The sequence below is a fragment of the Schistocerca cancellata genome, chromosome 6 (assembly GCF_023864275.1).
Source record: "Schistocerca cancellata isolate TAMUIC-IGC-003103 chromosome 6, iqSchCanc2.1, whole genome shotgun sequence".
NCBI lineage: Eukaryota > Metazoa > Arthropoda > Insecta > Orthoptera > Acrididae > Schistocerca > Schistocerca cancellata.
The window spans coordinates 192,003,686-192,018,574 of record NC_064631.1 but is presented as its reverse complement, the minus strand read 5'-3'; the positions used below and the strand labels follow the sequence as shown (position 1 = coordinate 192,018,574).

Below are 14,889 nucleotides of genomic sequence, written 5' to 3'. Positions count from 1 at the left end.
GTAGTTATCCTTCAAATAAAATAAAACATGACCGAGACTGTGAATGTTATGATTTAAAGAGGTGTCACTTGTATTATATTACAAATCTCTTCTTTAATGATTTTTCACGTATACGACATGCAGCAAAGTGGGTGGATGGTAGATAGATAGATGAAGTATTGCAATGGATTCCAGATAAAATTGATGACTGAAAAGGTAACCCAAAGGAAGGAAGGAAGAAGGAGGAGCTGGAGGAGGAGGAGGAGGAGGAGGAGGAGGATGAGGTGGTAGTGGTGGTGAATTAACATCTCCTATACATCTGTAACACATAATATATAGAAAACGCTCTAAGTTAAATATTTAAAAATAAGTGACTTACAGTATATTTCCAACATGTATGTATAAATTGAAGGGATGTGTGGATGTGGTAGTCCTTGGCTTGCTGCTACTATCTTCTCAAGAGGAGATAATTTTTTTTCATCCACAAATCTCTTGCATCGTTGAATGAAGAGTGACCAGTTGAAATGTTTATTCTGAAATCAGATCAGTTTTATTGTTTTCCATCCCTAAATCAGTTCTGTCACTAACAAAATATATAGCAATACATGTGTATGTCAAAATGCTCTCATAACATATAAAAGAAAAATGTCTGTCAAAGTAATAGGTGTGTACCCCAAAGGGATAGGTGTTCAATCTTGAACACAAAAGCTTCTATTCTCAGTTTTACCATGCAGTGGTAAAACCAAAAAAATCATGCATTCATCATATCCAACAAATCACATCAGAAAGGCCAATCTATGGGAACATGACATCACTCAAGGTCTACATAACAAAGCCAATCAAATCATAGAAACTTAATCTGCACGGAGTACTAACAATAAACTATCACTATACTGCTCAGCAGTAATTATGATTGTCATAGCTGAATGTGATCTAGTGAATTAAAAGGGAAGCTTCTCAATATGCGCTATATAGCTGCTGTTTATCTGCTAAAGGTAAAAAAAAGTAAAGTCTGTAGCAAAAACCTGAGACCGGGCTATTGGCTTGACTGCCAGCAGAGTGTAGCATTTCTTCGCCGTGGCAGTAGGAGAGGGAGGGTGGTGGGACCAACGCCCAGTCTGCCTTCTAGCCTCAGGAAAGAACCCTAGTAATCATTTGATAGCAAACTGAATGGACCTGAGGCCATCCTGTAGGGACTGGAATTAAGAAGAATCCCCACACAATTATATTGGACTGAACACAGGATTTTCATGGGTGGAGTTTAATGATCTAACCACTGGACTACCACGGTCACTGTTTATTCACTACTGGTACATAAATATTTACTTGATTAGATAGGTAGTTTTTAAAGAAAATATTTACCCACATTCACAAATTACTGAGTCCTATTACAGTAAGTTACTGCTTGTCATATAGCTTTACAATGAACATTTCTACTTGCTATGCACTTGACACTTCCCATTCTTTGAATCTAGAATTCACATAAATTGTAGAAAGAGTGGCTAAATGAACTGTGTTTTTTTAATTTTTTCAACTGATTGAGATTCCAAAATGTCCTGCTTCATGTTAGATGACAGCTTTTTACACAAAGTATATGTGAAAATTATTTTTGTGTCTTGTATTGTGGTTGTATCACAGTTCAGTTGAAACTAATTTTTCTTTTGAGCAACAAGAGCTGTTAAGGAGTAAGTATGTTGGGAAATGAATGCAAGAATTTCAAGATTCTTAAAAAGGCTGATGTGTAACATGTCGAATGTGTGGAATAATGAGTTCCACTTCTAACCAATCGAGCCAATGAAAGATGTCCCAAGAAACCAGAAATGTCATTTAGGTAGTTATTAGGTGTGGAATATAGCACTACGCACACTCTGGTTTGCCGTACATGCAGACTGGGTGCGAAAGACGTCAGCTCGGAACATTGACAGAGCACGACAGTGAGTGTGGTGAGTGTCCACATATTATGGAGGCCCCCTAATGCTTTGGCATCATGGTGTGGCGGTGCCCTTGGAAGTCCTGGAGCAAAAGGTGTGGACAATAATGTCAATGCCAGAACAGTTGAAGCAGATAAAAGAAAAACTCATTCCAAAATGTCAAATCAGTACATGTTATGATATATTTTAAGCTATAAGTTAAGAGAGATCTGTTTCATCCACAATCATAAATGAAGTCGCGCTGTGGAAACATTTTGCTTATAAAACAGAAGCGTTACTGTACAAGTGACTACATCATTTTAGTAACTTGAATAGATCAGAGCTCTCTTTCAGCACCCACCACTACGAAAAGTGAAGAAATCCACTGACAAGAGGAAACGACACTACCTAGTGGCACTGCATATCAGATCTGCTACAGCGAATTACATCAAGAATGATGACTGCAAGATATCTGTAATGCAAAAGTTGGCATACATATTAGCTGGTGACAGGTCACATATGGCATGGAATACAAATGCCAAAATCCCACTTCTTTCACTTGAAGTCCTCTACAACTTGTTTGCTCATCTATTTTACAATATTTTAGTCCTTGTTTCTACTGAATAATTACTTTGTTTACTTGAGCTGCACTGTTCCACAAGATAATTCTGTAAGTTAGCAGGAAGCGAAAATATGCAAAGAAAGCCGACACATCTTTCGGTCAACACAATGGGAGTTGCTTCTAAGCACTAATATGCTGAGCTAAGCATCTCGATTAGTTATCCACGTCTTGTCGCCATCCAGTTGAACCCCAAATAATTCTACAAACAGTGTCTCAATTAGCACACGATCATTAAAGTCCACTCCTGGTGCTGGCATGTTCTTTTGCTGTTTTGAAATTGCATAGTATAAGTCTTTCGAAGATTAAGACAAACTGTTAGCTCAACAGGCCTACAGTTAATTCACAGCAATAATCAGAACTGTGTGATATGATTGAGTTTGGACCCTCAGTTAGTATGCTTGTGTCAGTGGCAAACATGACGGTTTTTGAAGATCATTTACGTAAATTAATAATAAGAGCAGGCTCAGAACAAAATTTATGTGGGACCCCATATGCTCTGTTTCCACAGTCTGACATCAATTTTCTTCCTCTTCTACAGCCAGTATGACACGTTATGGAAGGTAAGACACCATTCATGCAAAAGGGATCACATTAACATTATTACATTTCAGTTTGCTGTGGTTCACACAAGCAGCGTCTTTGAAAGGGCCATTTGAAAGGGCCACAGAATATTCCAACAGGATAATTATTCCTATTTAACCCTGCTACGACTTCATTTCTGAGCTTGTTTGGCTTCCTCTTTGGAGAATCACCTACAAAAGTTAAATTGAGGGGCAGCTAACAAGTTCTGCTCATTAAAATGTGTTGATATTCTATAAAGTACCACTTTCCCAAAAGCTTTTCAAAAGACTGAAGGAAGTGAGATGGATCCATCAGTGGAGGTGTTTTGCTTATCTCCATTTTGTGCATTACTGCAAAGTATATCTGAAAACAGCCATGCCATATACCAGCTCAGCTGCAATCACAGCACAGCTTTTCGCACTTGTATGACCGCCAACCAGCTGTCCACCAGGATGAATGGCCACTACCAAACTGTGGCCAAGAACAAAGTAGATCACCCTGTGGCACAACATGCAGCTCAACATAATGCCATGACATGCCGTCACTGTCATCTGTGCCAAAGGTGAACATACCGACTATTAGGTGGGTGGCTATGATGTTCTAGCTGATCAGTGCAATCGTGACTTATTTAGCTTCATAGTAAAAAAAAGCCTTTTGCACACATAGTGGGTGTCCCATTTATCTTGACTACCCTAAATAACTGTTTGTCCAGATGAAGATTACAAAATGTTTCAAGCAAATGTTTTTCAGCTGTCAGCATGATTGCCTTCATTGTAGCTTTGTTTTTTACAAAGATATGAACAGCGGTATAACTTTTTTTAAATGGCACCCTATATTTTTTATTCGGTAATTCATTTCCTCTCCTAAAGACCTATTCAAAAATGTATCACAGTGTACCATTCACTGAAACACAACATTATTAATTACATAGCACAACACTGACTATGAGCCTGGGATCACAAACGCATCCACTTGCTGGAGTTGTCAGAAAAGAAACGAAAACCAAGTAAAAACACAACACAAAATTGACTTTGACTCTCCGCTACTACTGCCCAGGAGTAGAACATTCAAAGATCTCAAAGTGGTGAATCTAGGCACCGATACACTGGTGCACTCGTTGAATGAAAGAATTATTTACCGCTTCCAGTGCTGCCTGCTGAAGAGAATTACAAGCAAGCACGATACGTTCCTGCATGTCCTCTGGAATTTTAGGAATATCGCGATAGACAACGTCTTTAATGCATCCCCAAAGAAAAAAGTCCAGAGGATTTAAATCAGGAGACCTAGCAGGCCAAGTAACTGTTCCTCCTCGACCAATCCATCTGGCAAGATACCTTTGGTTCAGAACACGACATGCATGCAAGGCATTATGTGCTGGACATCCATCGAGTTGATACCACATAAGCATTCTGGTTCTTCGTGGCATTTCATCCAGAAGAGGAGGAACAATTTATCTGAGGAAGTTGGCATGCACTGTGCCGTTTAGACTACCATTGATGAAATAAGGGTCAATAATTGTAGTACCAAGCATCCCAGACCAGGCGTTAACCTTTCATTGACGCTTATGTTCCACCTGTCTAAGCCATTGTGGGTTGTCGCTGGACCAATAATGCATGTTCCCTATATTTACCTGTCCTTTGTCTGAGAAGGAACACTCATCAGTAAATGGAACATTGGAAGAGAAGTTCGGGTTGGTGAGGATTTGCTGCTGTGCCCACTGACAGAACTGTACATGATTCTGGAGATCATTCCCATGCAACTCTTGATGTAGTAGTACATGGTAAGGATGGAACTGATGACATGTAACAATACAATGTACACTGGTTTTAGGAATGCCAATCTCATGTTATAACAACAGAAGCGAGAAAAGTAACTTTGGCAGCTTCTTCTGTGCGAGTGCTATGACGATTGCATTGTCGTGGGTTGAAACTTCCCGTTTCCTGAAGCGCACAAAAAAATGAGAAAACATCTGTTGGGAAGGTGGGTTGTTGTCAGGATGGACTAAATGTACCCGTACATAAGAAAACAGTATTGCACTTACTGTTCTGCTAACTTACATTCCCCATAGATGAGTAGCATTTCTATCTTCTCTTCGTTGGTGTATATTCTACTCACACAGCTCTTCAACTGTTGATGGTCGATGGAATGACGGGTGTGCATTCTACTTATTTTTCCATTTGTCCTCTGACAACATCAGCACGTGGATGCGTTCCATTACCACGAGTACCTGCACTAAGTGCTGGGAGTGTCAATGTCAATGTTGTGTTATGTAATTAATAACGTTGTGTTTCTGTGAATGGTACACTGTGATACATTTTTGAATAGGTATTTAGGAAAGGAAATGAATTACTGAACAAAAAACACAGGGTGCCATTTAAAAACGTCATGCCGCTGTTCATATCTTTGTAAAAAACCAAGCTACAACGAATGCAATCATGCTTATTCATGTCCTCCTGACGGCTAAAAACATTTGCTTTGAAACATTTTGTAATTTGCATCTGGACAAACAGTTATTTAGGGTAGTCAAGATAAATGGGACACCCTGCATATTGATCAAAATGTTTTAACACATTTGCAACAGGATACAGATGGTAAGGAAATAACAGACATACTCAATGATAATTGTATAAATGTGACAGAAAATTTAAATAAAGAAATAAGCAGTTTGAAAAAGAAAAGTCGTGAGCTATAACAAAAAGATACAGTACAATGATCCTGAAACCAATCACAAAAGAGGAACGGAGAAAAACTATACAGACTTTAAAGGCCAAGAAATCATTGGGTAATGATGAAATACTGAATCACATCATTTTTGGACATACAAAATGGGCCTTTCAGAGCTGGAATGCATCCACTAAAAACAATTTCAGATAATTTTGGTGAAAACAGGCTTTTAAAACATCCTGGAAATGCTATTGCAAAAAATATCAGATATTTTCCTGGACAAGCAAAACATCCTCGTAACATCACACTATGATTTTAAAAAGAATGAATATGAAGAATTAACAATAGCCACTCTGATATAATATATAAAACAGAGAAAAGTTCTATCTGCTATATTTCTGAATCCGTCCGAATGACAGAAGATTACTGCTCATGCAATATCTATACCAAAGCTGGAAATCTATGGCAACTGTGGGCAAGCACAGAAAGACTACAACCACGTCCAAATAACAGGAAATGGTGCTCATTAATTATTACATGTAGTGGTCAGAAACTAAAGCATTCAATTACCACATTGAAGGATTCCATAAAGGCCACAGCTGTATGACACAACTGTAAATGATAAAAGTGTTGAAGAGAAAAAGAAGAAAAACTTCACAGATAACATGATGATACTGGAAAAAAGAACATACATGAAGCAACTTGTGAGAAATACATTTATTTCTGAAAACATGTAATATAATGGCTCATGGGAAGTGACATGGCTGTAAGTCTGACAAACATAATATATGCAGTGTTCAAAAGCAAGTCTTGTGCATATAAAAGTATAAGACAAGACGAAGTATAAGTTACTTAGATATTAGTATGAGTAATGGGCTCAAATGAAAACAGCACATTAACAATGTCTGGCAAAAACATTTTCATTATGAAGCAGCTGTGGCAGTATGCATCAGTGTACTCTTTGAGTGATAAGGTACAAAGGCCGTTCAAAAAGTTTTGCACAGTCATCTCTAATTTTTTTTTATTTTTTGCAGGAGGAGAGTGAAATTTTTTTGTGAACATACTTGGAACATTTAGCTATAAGTTGGCATATAACAGTATTTTCTTTTATTTAGTGGTGAGGCATAATGGTCGCTGATTGAGTTCCTCTTCAAGACCGGAGATGACTCTACCACATCGATTCACAGGATGTTGCCCCCCCGTTTGTGGGGAAGACACAGTGGATCGCAGCAGTATCCAGCGGTGGTTGCAGAGGTTTAAAGAAGGTGATTTCTCTCTACTGGACAGTCCACGATGTGGTGGACCATCGACGGCAGTGAGTGATGTGAATAAGGAGACATTGATCAAATCATCCAAAATGACAGATAGTACCAGCGATACCACACTACCCAACCACAAATGAGTCTTTTCAACAAACTGTCGTTCATCACACATCTGTCATTTTGGATGATTTGATCAATGGTCTCCTTATTGACATCACTCACTGCCGTCGATAGTCTACCGCATCGTGGATTGTCCAGTAGAGAGAAATCACCTTCTTTAAACCTCTGCAACCACTGCTGGATACTGCTGTGGTCCACTGTGTCCTCCCCATAGACAGGGAGCATCTTCCTGTGAATTGATGTGGCAGAGTCATCGCCGGTTTTGAAGAGGAACTCCATCACCAACTGTTGTCGCAACCTGGCATCTACTTCACGGTCTATTATGGCTCACCTGTAAATAAAATAAAATACTTTTTTATACCAACTTGTAGCTAAATGTTTCAAGTATATTCACATAAAATTTCATTCTCCTCTTGCAAAAGGTAAAAAAATTAGAGACAACTGTGCAAAACTTTTTGAACGCTCTTTGTAGTACGGAGTAAGAGTACATAGGAACTGAAACATTCATAAAACAAAAAGTGTGTATGTTGTGGAATGGAAAAGAACCTATTAGGACCATATTAAGAAAAATACTCACTGAATCATGCAAGAACAGCATCTCGGCAATTATATTTCCAAAGATACATAAAACAATAATATAATATAATTCCCACGGAAGACAAACCTCTTAAGAGCATATCCCACACATAGCAATGCTCCACAAGGGATATCTCAGTAGTCAAGTATCCACTTAATAAGATATTTGGCCAAAAATCTGTCCAACATCCAGCCCGGCAGCAACTTTCAAAGAAGTTCACTGTCATGTAAGGCTACACTCCAGACAAATACTTTCAGAAAGACTTTCTAACATTTGGAGTAATATTCACTGTTAACAAATTTGCCTTTTTCAGAAAAATTCTTTCTTCCTATCGACAATTTGCACTTAATATCTTCCAGTACTGTATTTTAGCTTTTATCATATTTTCTTATAGTACAGGGTGATTATAACAACACTTTTGCTACCTGAGAGAGTCCCCATGAAAAAGGAATGACCTTAGGACAATGAAACTTTGTAGAAAAACCTGTAAGGACATGGAGAAGAGAAAAAAAAAAAAAAAACAACCCACTGAAAGGAACACATTTTAATTTCCACATGTGAGGGTAACATTTGTTAATTGTAACCCATATTTATGTTCCAAGTTACAAACATTGCTCAATGTAACAGCCATCTGCATTCACAACAGTCTGGAACCACACTAGAGGTACCATTTTACAATTGTTCAAAGCACTTTTTGAATGGTGGACCATCAAATGTTCAGCTGTCATGACACAGCTCAAGCACTGCTTCAAGATTGTGCATTGCATTTAGCATTCCCAGCCATGGCAACAGTAACTTCAACAATCTGTGGCGCAGTTGGCCACAGGCCTTTCCCAGGAGCAATTTCCAAATCATCAGTTAATTTGAACTTTCGAATCATGGCCTTCTCTATATTCCTTTAATGTGCTGACACTTATGAACAGTAGCAGCACTACTGCTTCCCCCCCCCCCCCCCCCCAACAGCTTTCCAAGCAAAGCTCTACTCATCTTGTCTAGACTCAGGTTGATTGTCTGCAATAGTCATGCACACTGACACTTGTGTTTCAGCCCTACGTCACCATACCAACTACTAACAGTGCAAATCCTGCAGCACAAAGTCTGAAGATCATTCCTGTAAAGAGTGAAAGTTTAATCATAACCATCATCTACATACTGTCTGGCTACACTGTCCCAGTTGACTACATTGTGTTGGCTCTAAGACTTGACTGTGGCAAGAAGTTGTCAGTGAAGTGGATGAGGGGAGAAATTGGGGCAAGGGTGGTTGATGGCTGGAAGGTTGAGATAGCAGGTGCACAGGAGAGGAATATGGCACTGGTGAACTCATTCTGGCTGCAGGCAGAGGGAGCTGTGCATAGCATATGACGACATGGAGTGGTGTTTGGGAAGGGAAGTAGATCAGAGCAAGAGAAATCCTATGAAGAAGAGCGTATGAATGCAGGATGAGTAAAATTAGAGTCATGGGACAAGGATGGAAGAGATGTGGAGTAGCTGTTAATGGAGATTGAGGCCAGGAGGGTTATGGGATCAAGGATGTGTTGCAAGGACAACTCCCATACATGTAGCTCAAAGAATCTGGCACTGAAGGGAAGGATCCAGATCAGATAGCCTGTGAAACAGTCACTGAAACACATTTTGTTTACCAGTATGTTTTGCAATTGGGTGGTCAAATCTGTTCTTGACCAAAGTTTGGCTGTGGGCTTCCAACGGGTGGACAGCTGACTAGAAGTCATGCCCACTTAAATTCTGTGTAAAAATTACAGCAGAAATGGTATACGCCATGACTGCTTTCAAAGGTGACCCTGCCTCCAGGATACGATAAGCCTATGATGTGACTGCAGTAGGACATACTGGATGAGTTTATTAGATAAGTATTGTACCTGGGTCTTTCACAAATGCAAGACTCATGTGGAAAGGGAGTGAGTATAGATGTGGCATAAGGTTGGCCATCTTCCAACATCCTGCTGGATGGAAAAGTGTGCAAGTTCAATGGTGGCAAGATAATATGAAACAGACTGAATTTATAGTAAGTCCACTGCTTAGTCTGACAGCTGTACTGCTTTTTATACTGTTAAAATATTCACCTTCTTAAAAAAGCCTCTTGCATACTTCATCTGAAGATGAGAGCCTACTCTCAAAACACAACACGTGACTTGGAATCTTATCAAAAATTTAATGCGGTTGAGCCAGATTTTATTTTACTAGCTTAGCACCTGCTACGTCGCTCACGTAGGCGCTATGGTGTGCAGCTTCTTTTTTAATCAAATTTTTAAGTTGCTCACAAATTGCAATACTTTCTAGACTTTTTACAATGATTTAAGGTCATAGAAACATGGTCTTTTCTGAATGTACTTCTGACCAAAAAAAGCATTTCTAGTATCTGGCATTCAAGGTTTTTGTTAATCATCCCCTTGTGGTGATATTTCCTAAAAACTTTCAATCCCTAACACATATTTCTTTGTCTCCAACTGAAAAGTGTAATACCAATTTTCATAAATTTAGCTTAAATTTTTTAAATGTAATAAGATATTTTCTGAAAAGTTTTCAACCCCTATTTCACCCCCTTATGGGTTTAATTTCCAAAAGCAGTGAAACACATATTTTGTTTCTAACTGAGAAGCCAAACTTAAATTTTCATAGACTTGGCTTTAAAAATTCTTTCATAATGAAATATTTTCATAAAACATTTCCTCCCCTACTTCATCCCCTTAGGGGTTGAATTTCCAAAAACACTGAAACACACAGTTTTTCTTCTTTGTAACCGAGAAGTCAAATACCAATTTTCATAGATGTAGCTTTACAAATACTCCAGTAGTTCTTTAATAATGATTTATGTTAAAAAAAAAAAAACTCTTACCTAATATTTCACGTTCACATGGGCTAAATTTCCAAAAATGCTGAAACACGTATTTTTTTATTTATAACTGAGAAACAAAATACCAATTTTCATAATTCTACCGTCAAAATTTCCTTAATAGCAAAATATTTTCACAAAGCCTTTCATCCCCTATTTTGCCCCCTTTAGGGATGGAGTATAAAAAAAATCTCTTCCTAATAAGAGCAACAACAGCTGAACATTTCAAGTTTCTATCCTTAGTGGTTTGGGCTTGATGGTGATGAGTCAGTGAGGGACTGAGTCTGTCAGGACATTGCCTTTTACATACAGAGATTAAGATTTCACAGCCACTCTAAACCACCTCAGATTATTTCAGGTTATAGAGGAACTATCTCCTTAATTTTATACCTTTCTGTAAATCCTTCAGTTTTAATCTGCAGTTCATCTTATATATCTGAAGTCGTTCAAATGTCTTGAAAACTACACACTGGATCAAGAAAGTTATATTCCAATTTGTGTCTTGGAGGGGGCATCCAACAATACCACAATCGATCTCCACCCATCACTTCATCCCGTGCATGGGTGAAACTCTGAAATCTTTATTGAGAACCCCCATTTTTTATTGCAGATTACAATTCTACAGCAGAATCTATATATTTTGTCTGAAGCATTTTCTTCATTTTGCGACACATGGCGGCACTGTAATAGGAGAATAGCAATGGGTACACATTCGTAATTTTTACCTGCTACTCAATGGCTCTAGAATATCCAACAGCATGTGGAACCCCCCACCTCCATGTTGCAAAGGCTGGACAGGCCAGTATTTCATGACTTCTAATTGGAAACACCATTCACAACATTGTATGCCTCCAACATATCAAAGAGGAAACTACTCAACACACCACTGGGTCATGGTTCAAGGTAATTGCTACTCTATTTTCCCATTAGAATAAGTGTTCAAACGTAGTACTGTCAACTTAAATACACCTAGAGATTCGCTTTTCAAATGACATGGCAGAAACACATCTGTGGGAATGTCAGCACAGGCGTTTCTGATGTGGTTGACCATGTTTTCATGGTTTTTTGGCACTTGCTGATATATCTTATCTTTCAAATATCTCAAGAGAAAAATAATCAGGTGACATCAAATCCAGCGTCCTAATGAGCCAATTAGTAGTGCCACCTCTGCCAATCTACCGACCAGTGTAAACACAGTCCAGTACCTCCTGCACTTCAATTGCATAATGCGCTGGGAAACTCTCATGCTGAAACCACATATGTTGTTGAATGTCCAGGGCATCATCCTGCAATAGTACTGGTAGTTCTTGTTCCAAAATCATTTGATATTTGCGTACATTAAATGAGCCATTGATAAAATATGGACCAAAGAGTTTGTTTCCCATGATGACACACCATATGTTAAACGAACAAGGATGTTGATGGTGAACTTGACATAACCAGTGGGATTGTCTACACTTCAGTAGTGCACAGTATGCTGGTTAACACTACCATGGTTTGTGAACGCAGACCCATTAGAAAACAGTACCTTGGTAAAGAACATGGGAGTCGTTTGTATTTGTTGACATGCTCATTCACAAAACACTCCAGTTATGGAAATCGGCAATACAAAGTTCATGATGTAGTGATACGTGGTATAGATGATACTTGTGATGATTCAGTACATGATAATACGATCTACGGACAACTGGAATTGCAGTTTAATTGCCGGTGCTTATACATGGGTTGTGGTGCACTGCCGCTAGTACAGCTATTTCATTAGCTTGTCCTGTAACACAGTGGTTTTCTTTCCTTTTGCTGGTATGAATGCTGCCATCAGGCATAAAGACATTCACAATCTTGTAAAAGAATGAACAAGAATTTTTCTTCTGTCATTGCAACATCCATTGTCCACTTGTACGTCTGTTCTCCAAATGATAGATAGGTGTGCAGGCAATAATCACTGCACAAGTATTGTAATGTTTATTGCTGCTATCTGTTCTACATCTGCACGATACGTAAGCTACGGTTACAGTGTACTGCTTGTCCTGATATGTCACAGTTCACTACACAGCCACAATGGCACATAGAGTAGTCCCCTGTTCAACATCTCGGAGAAATACAAAGTTGAAATGCAGTTTCCAATAAGAAGTTACGAAATACAGCCTGTCCTACCCTTGCAGCATGGAGCTGGAGTCCAACATGCCATTGGATATTCAAGAGCCACTGAGTAGCATTTCGTAAATTATGATTGTGTACCCATTTTCTGTTCCTCCAATTACAGCACCATCTTTGTTGAAATGAAGAAAATGCTTCAGACAATATGAACATATATATTGCTGTAGAATCATTATTTGCAATAAAAAAAAAAACAGGGGTTCCCACTGAAGATTTCGAAGCTGCCCCTGCAACCCACCCTTTGGCTGGGGTGGCAGGTGGAGTGTGGTGTTTCTAGATATCCCTCTACGAGGCAAACAAATTGGAATTATAACTTTTTTGATCCAATTTGCAATTTTTGAGATATTTCAATGTCTTCAGTTGAAATTAACACTGTGTGTGTGTGTGTGTGTGTGTGTGTGTGTGTGTGTTCTCTTCCAAAACCCATGGTACAACAACAGGCTTCACAATTATCAGCACTGTGGAGGTTATAACCTCCTAGCTCCAACAGGAGTGGAAATATGCTCAAAAAAGTGTTTTCTCTAACCCACGGTGTATGGGCTGGGCTGACCTGCCCTGCTTTGCAGAGCAGCCTACACGCCATGGCAAGAAATGGCTTTCAGCCCCAGATATCCAGATATATAAGCTGCCCTGCACCGCCCTGCATGATGGGCATTTTGAGTTGCAGGAGTACTGGCCTGCCTTATTAACATAAAAAAAAAAAAAAGGTTTTCAAGTCCCTTACGTGCAGGCTGTCCTGCACAACAGGTATGCTGTAGCAGCAGTATCTGCCTACTTTATCAATCTGCTTAGCAGAAGCTACATGAGCAGATGGGCCCAGCTGGGGGAAGATTGAGATAGACAGAGGAGAGGTGGGATAGGCTGAAAGGGAGGGATGAAGGGTTGGACAGAGAGGGGGAGGAGATTGATAGGGAGAGAGGTAAGGAAGAAATGGAAATAGGGCAGGGGGACATGAACAGGGAAATGTGATCAGGAGGAGAGGGACAGAAGGGGGCAGGAGAGGATGGAGAGAGACACAGAGATAGGGAGAGAGGAGAAGAGGGGAGGAGGGAAGGAGGAGGGGGAGGGAGGGAGGGAGGGAGGGAGGAAGGAAGGGAGGGAGGGGCAATAGGCAAAAAGGAAGGAAGGAGTAGATGGGCAGAGAAGGAAGGGAAGAGGATGGAGATTGATGGAGGGTGGCAGGAGGAGATGTGCAGAGGGGAGGGGGTAGGAGGAGATTAGCAGAGAGGTGGAGAAGAGGAGATGGGCAGAGAGAGGGTTGCTGAAGGTGTGTTAAATAAACGTAGAAGTCTGAAAGACATGGTTTGGCTGCTATGAGAGGTCGTGAGAGAGGTTTGACGGAGGCCCTTGTACTGGTGGTGTACAGTGGTCCATCTCAAAACCCAGTACTGTCAACATTTGTTACTATTCTCAATTCTCATTATTTCTGGACCTTCAATTTGATAACACTACCTGTATTCACCTTTGCATATTTTCCTGTACCTTCGTGTGCCAGATGCACGTTGTTGAATTCCGTACTTAACAACCCCTCTTTTCTTAATTTTTTAGCACATACTTTGCTGACCCCACATATATCCAGCCACTGATCTGCACCCCACTCATATCGTCCTTTTATTTATTTTTCCACTTTGAACTCATCTGGTTTTTACATCAATTTTTTTCCATTTTTATTTTTCACTGTAAGCCATACTTACTCAGATTTCATCTTTTTTCACTATGTCTCATCTGTTTTGTTCTTTAGTGATTTTCAGCATATTTTTACGAATTTTTTATCCTTCACTATGGATTCTTGCTCCTTCCATCCATGCCAATACAGAAATGTTTCCCTGACCCTAGCCAGAACCCAGTTCCGAGTACTGTTCCTGCATTGTTGCCTAGCTCATGGAATTCCCTCAAATGGCCTGACTATCAAATTACCCATTTGTGGCTGTAACCCCTCCTTCCTAGAGATCTCTACGTGGTCAAATTCCATCAGTCCATATGCCCTCACCAACCTTGTCCTGTAATACCATACTGATCAGGCCCAAATCTGTCTTGCACTACCCTCCCTCCAGTCATAAAATTCTAATGCTCCAAAATTCAAAATTCCCACATCCCATCTTCCCCTAGGGCAACTAGAGAAGCATGTGCAATGCCACTTCAAAAAACTGTTTAATCTGTTCACCTCACACCCAGTTCATGAGTCT

General features: G+C 39.6%; 1 protein-coding gene across 2 annotated transcripts in view; it reads right to left on the bottom strand.

Moving 5' to 3' along the window:
- Positions 1-14,889, bottom strand: part of LOC126190781 (leucine-rich PPR motif-containing protein, mitochondrial-like) — a 185,958-nt gene that overhangs the window by 12,752 nt on the left and 158,317 nt on the right. For both annotated transcript variants that reach the window (XM_049931322.1, XM_049931323.1), the window contains exon 15: positions 359-512. In XM_049931322.1, coding sequence (XP_049787279.1) covers positions 359-512 — 154 coding nt within the window. The remainder of the gene's footprint in view (positions 1-358; positions 513-14,889) is intronic.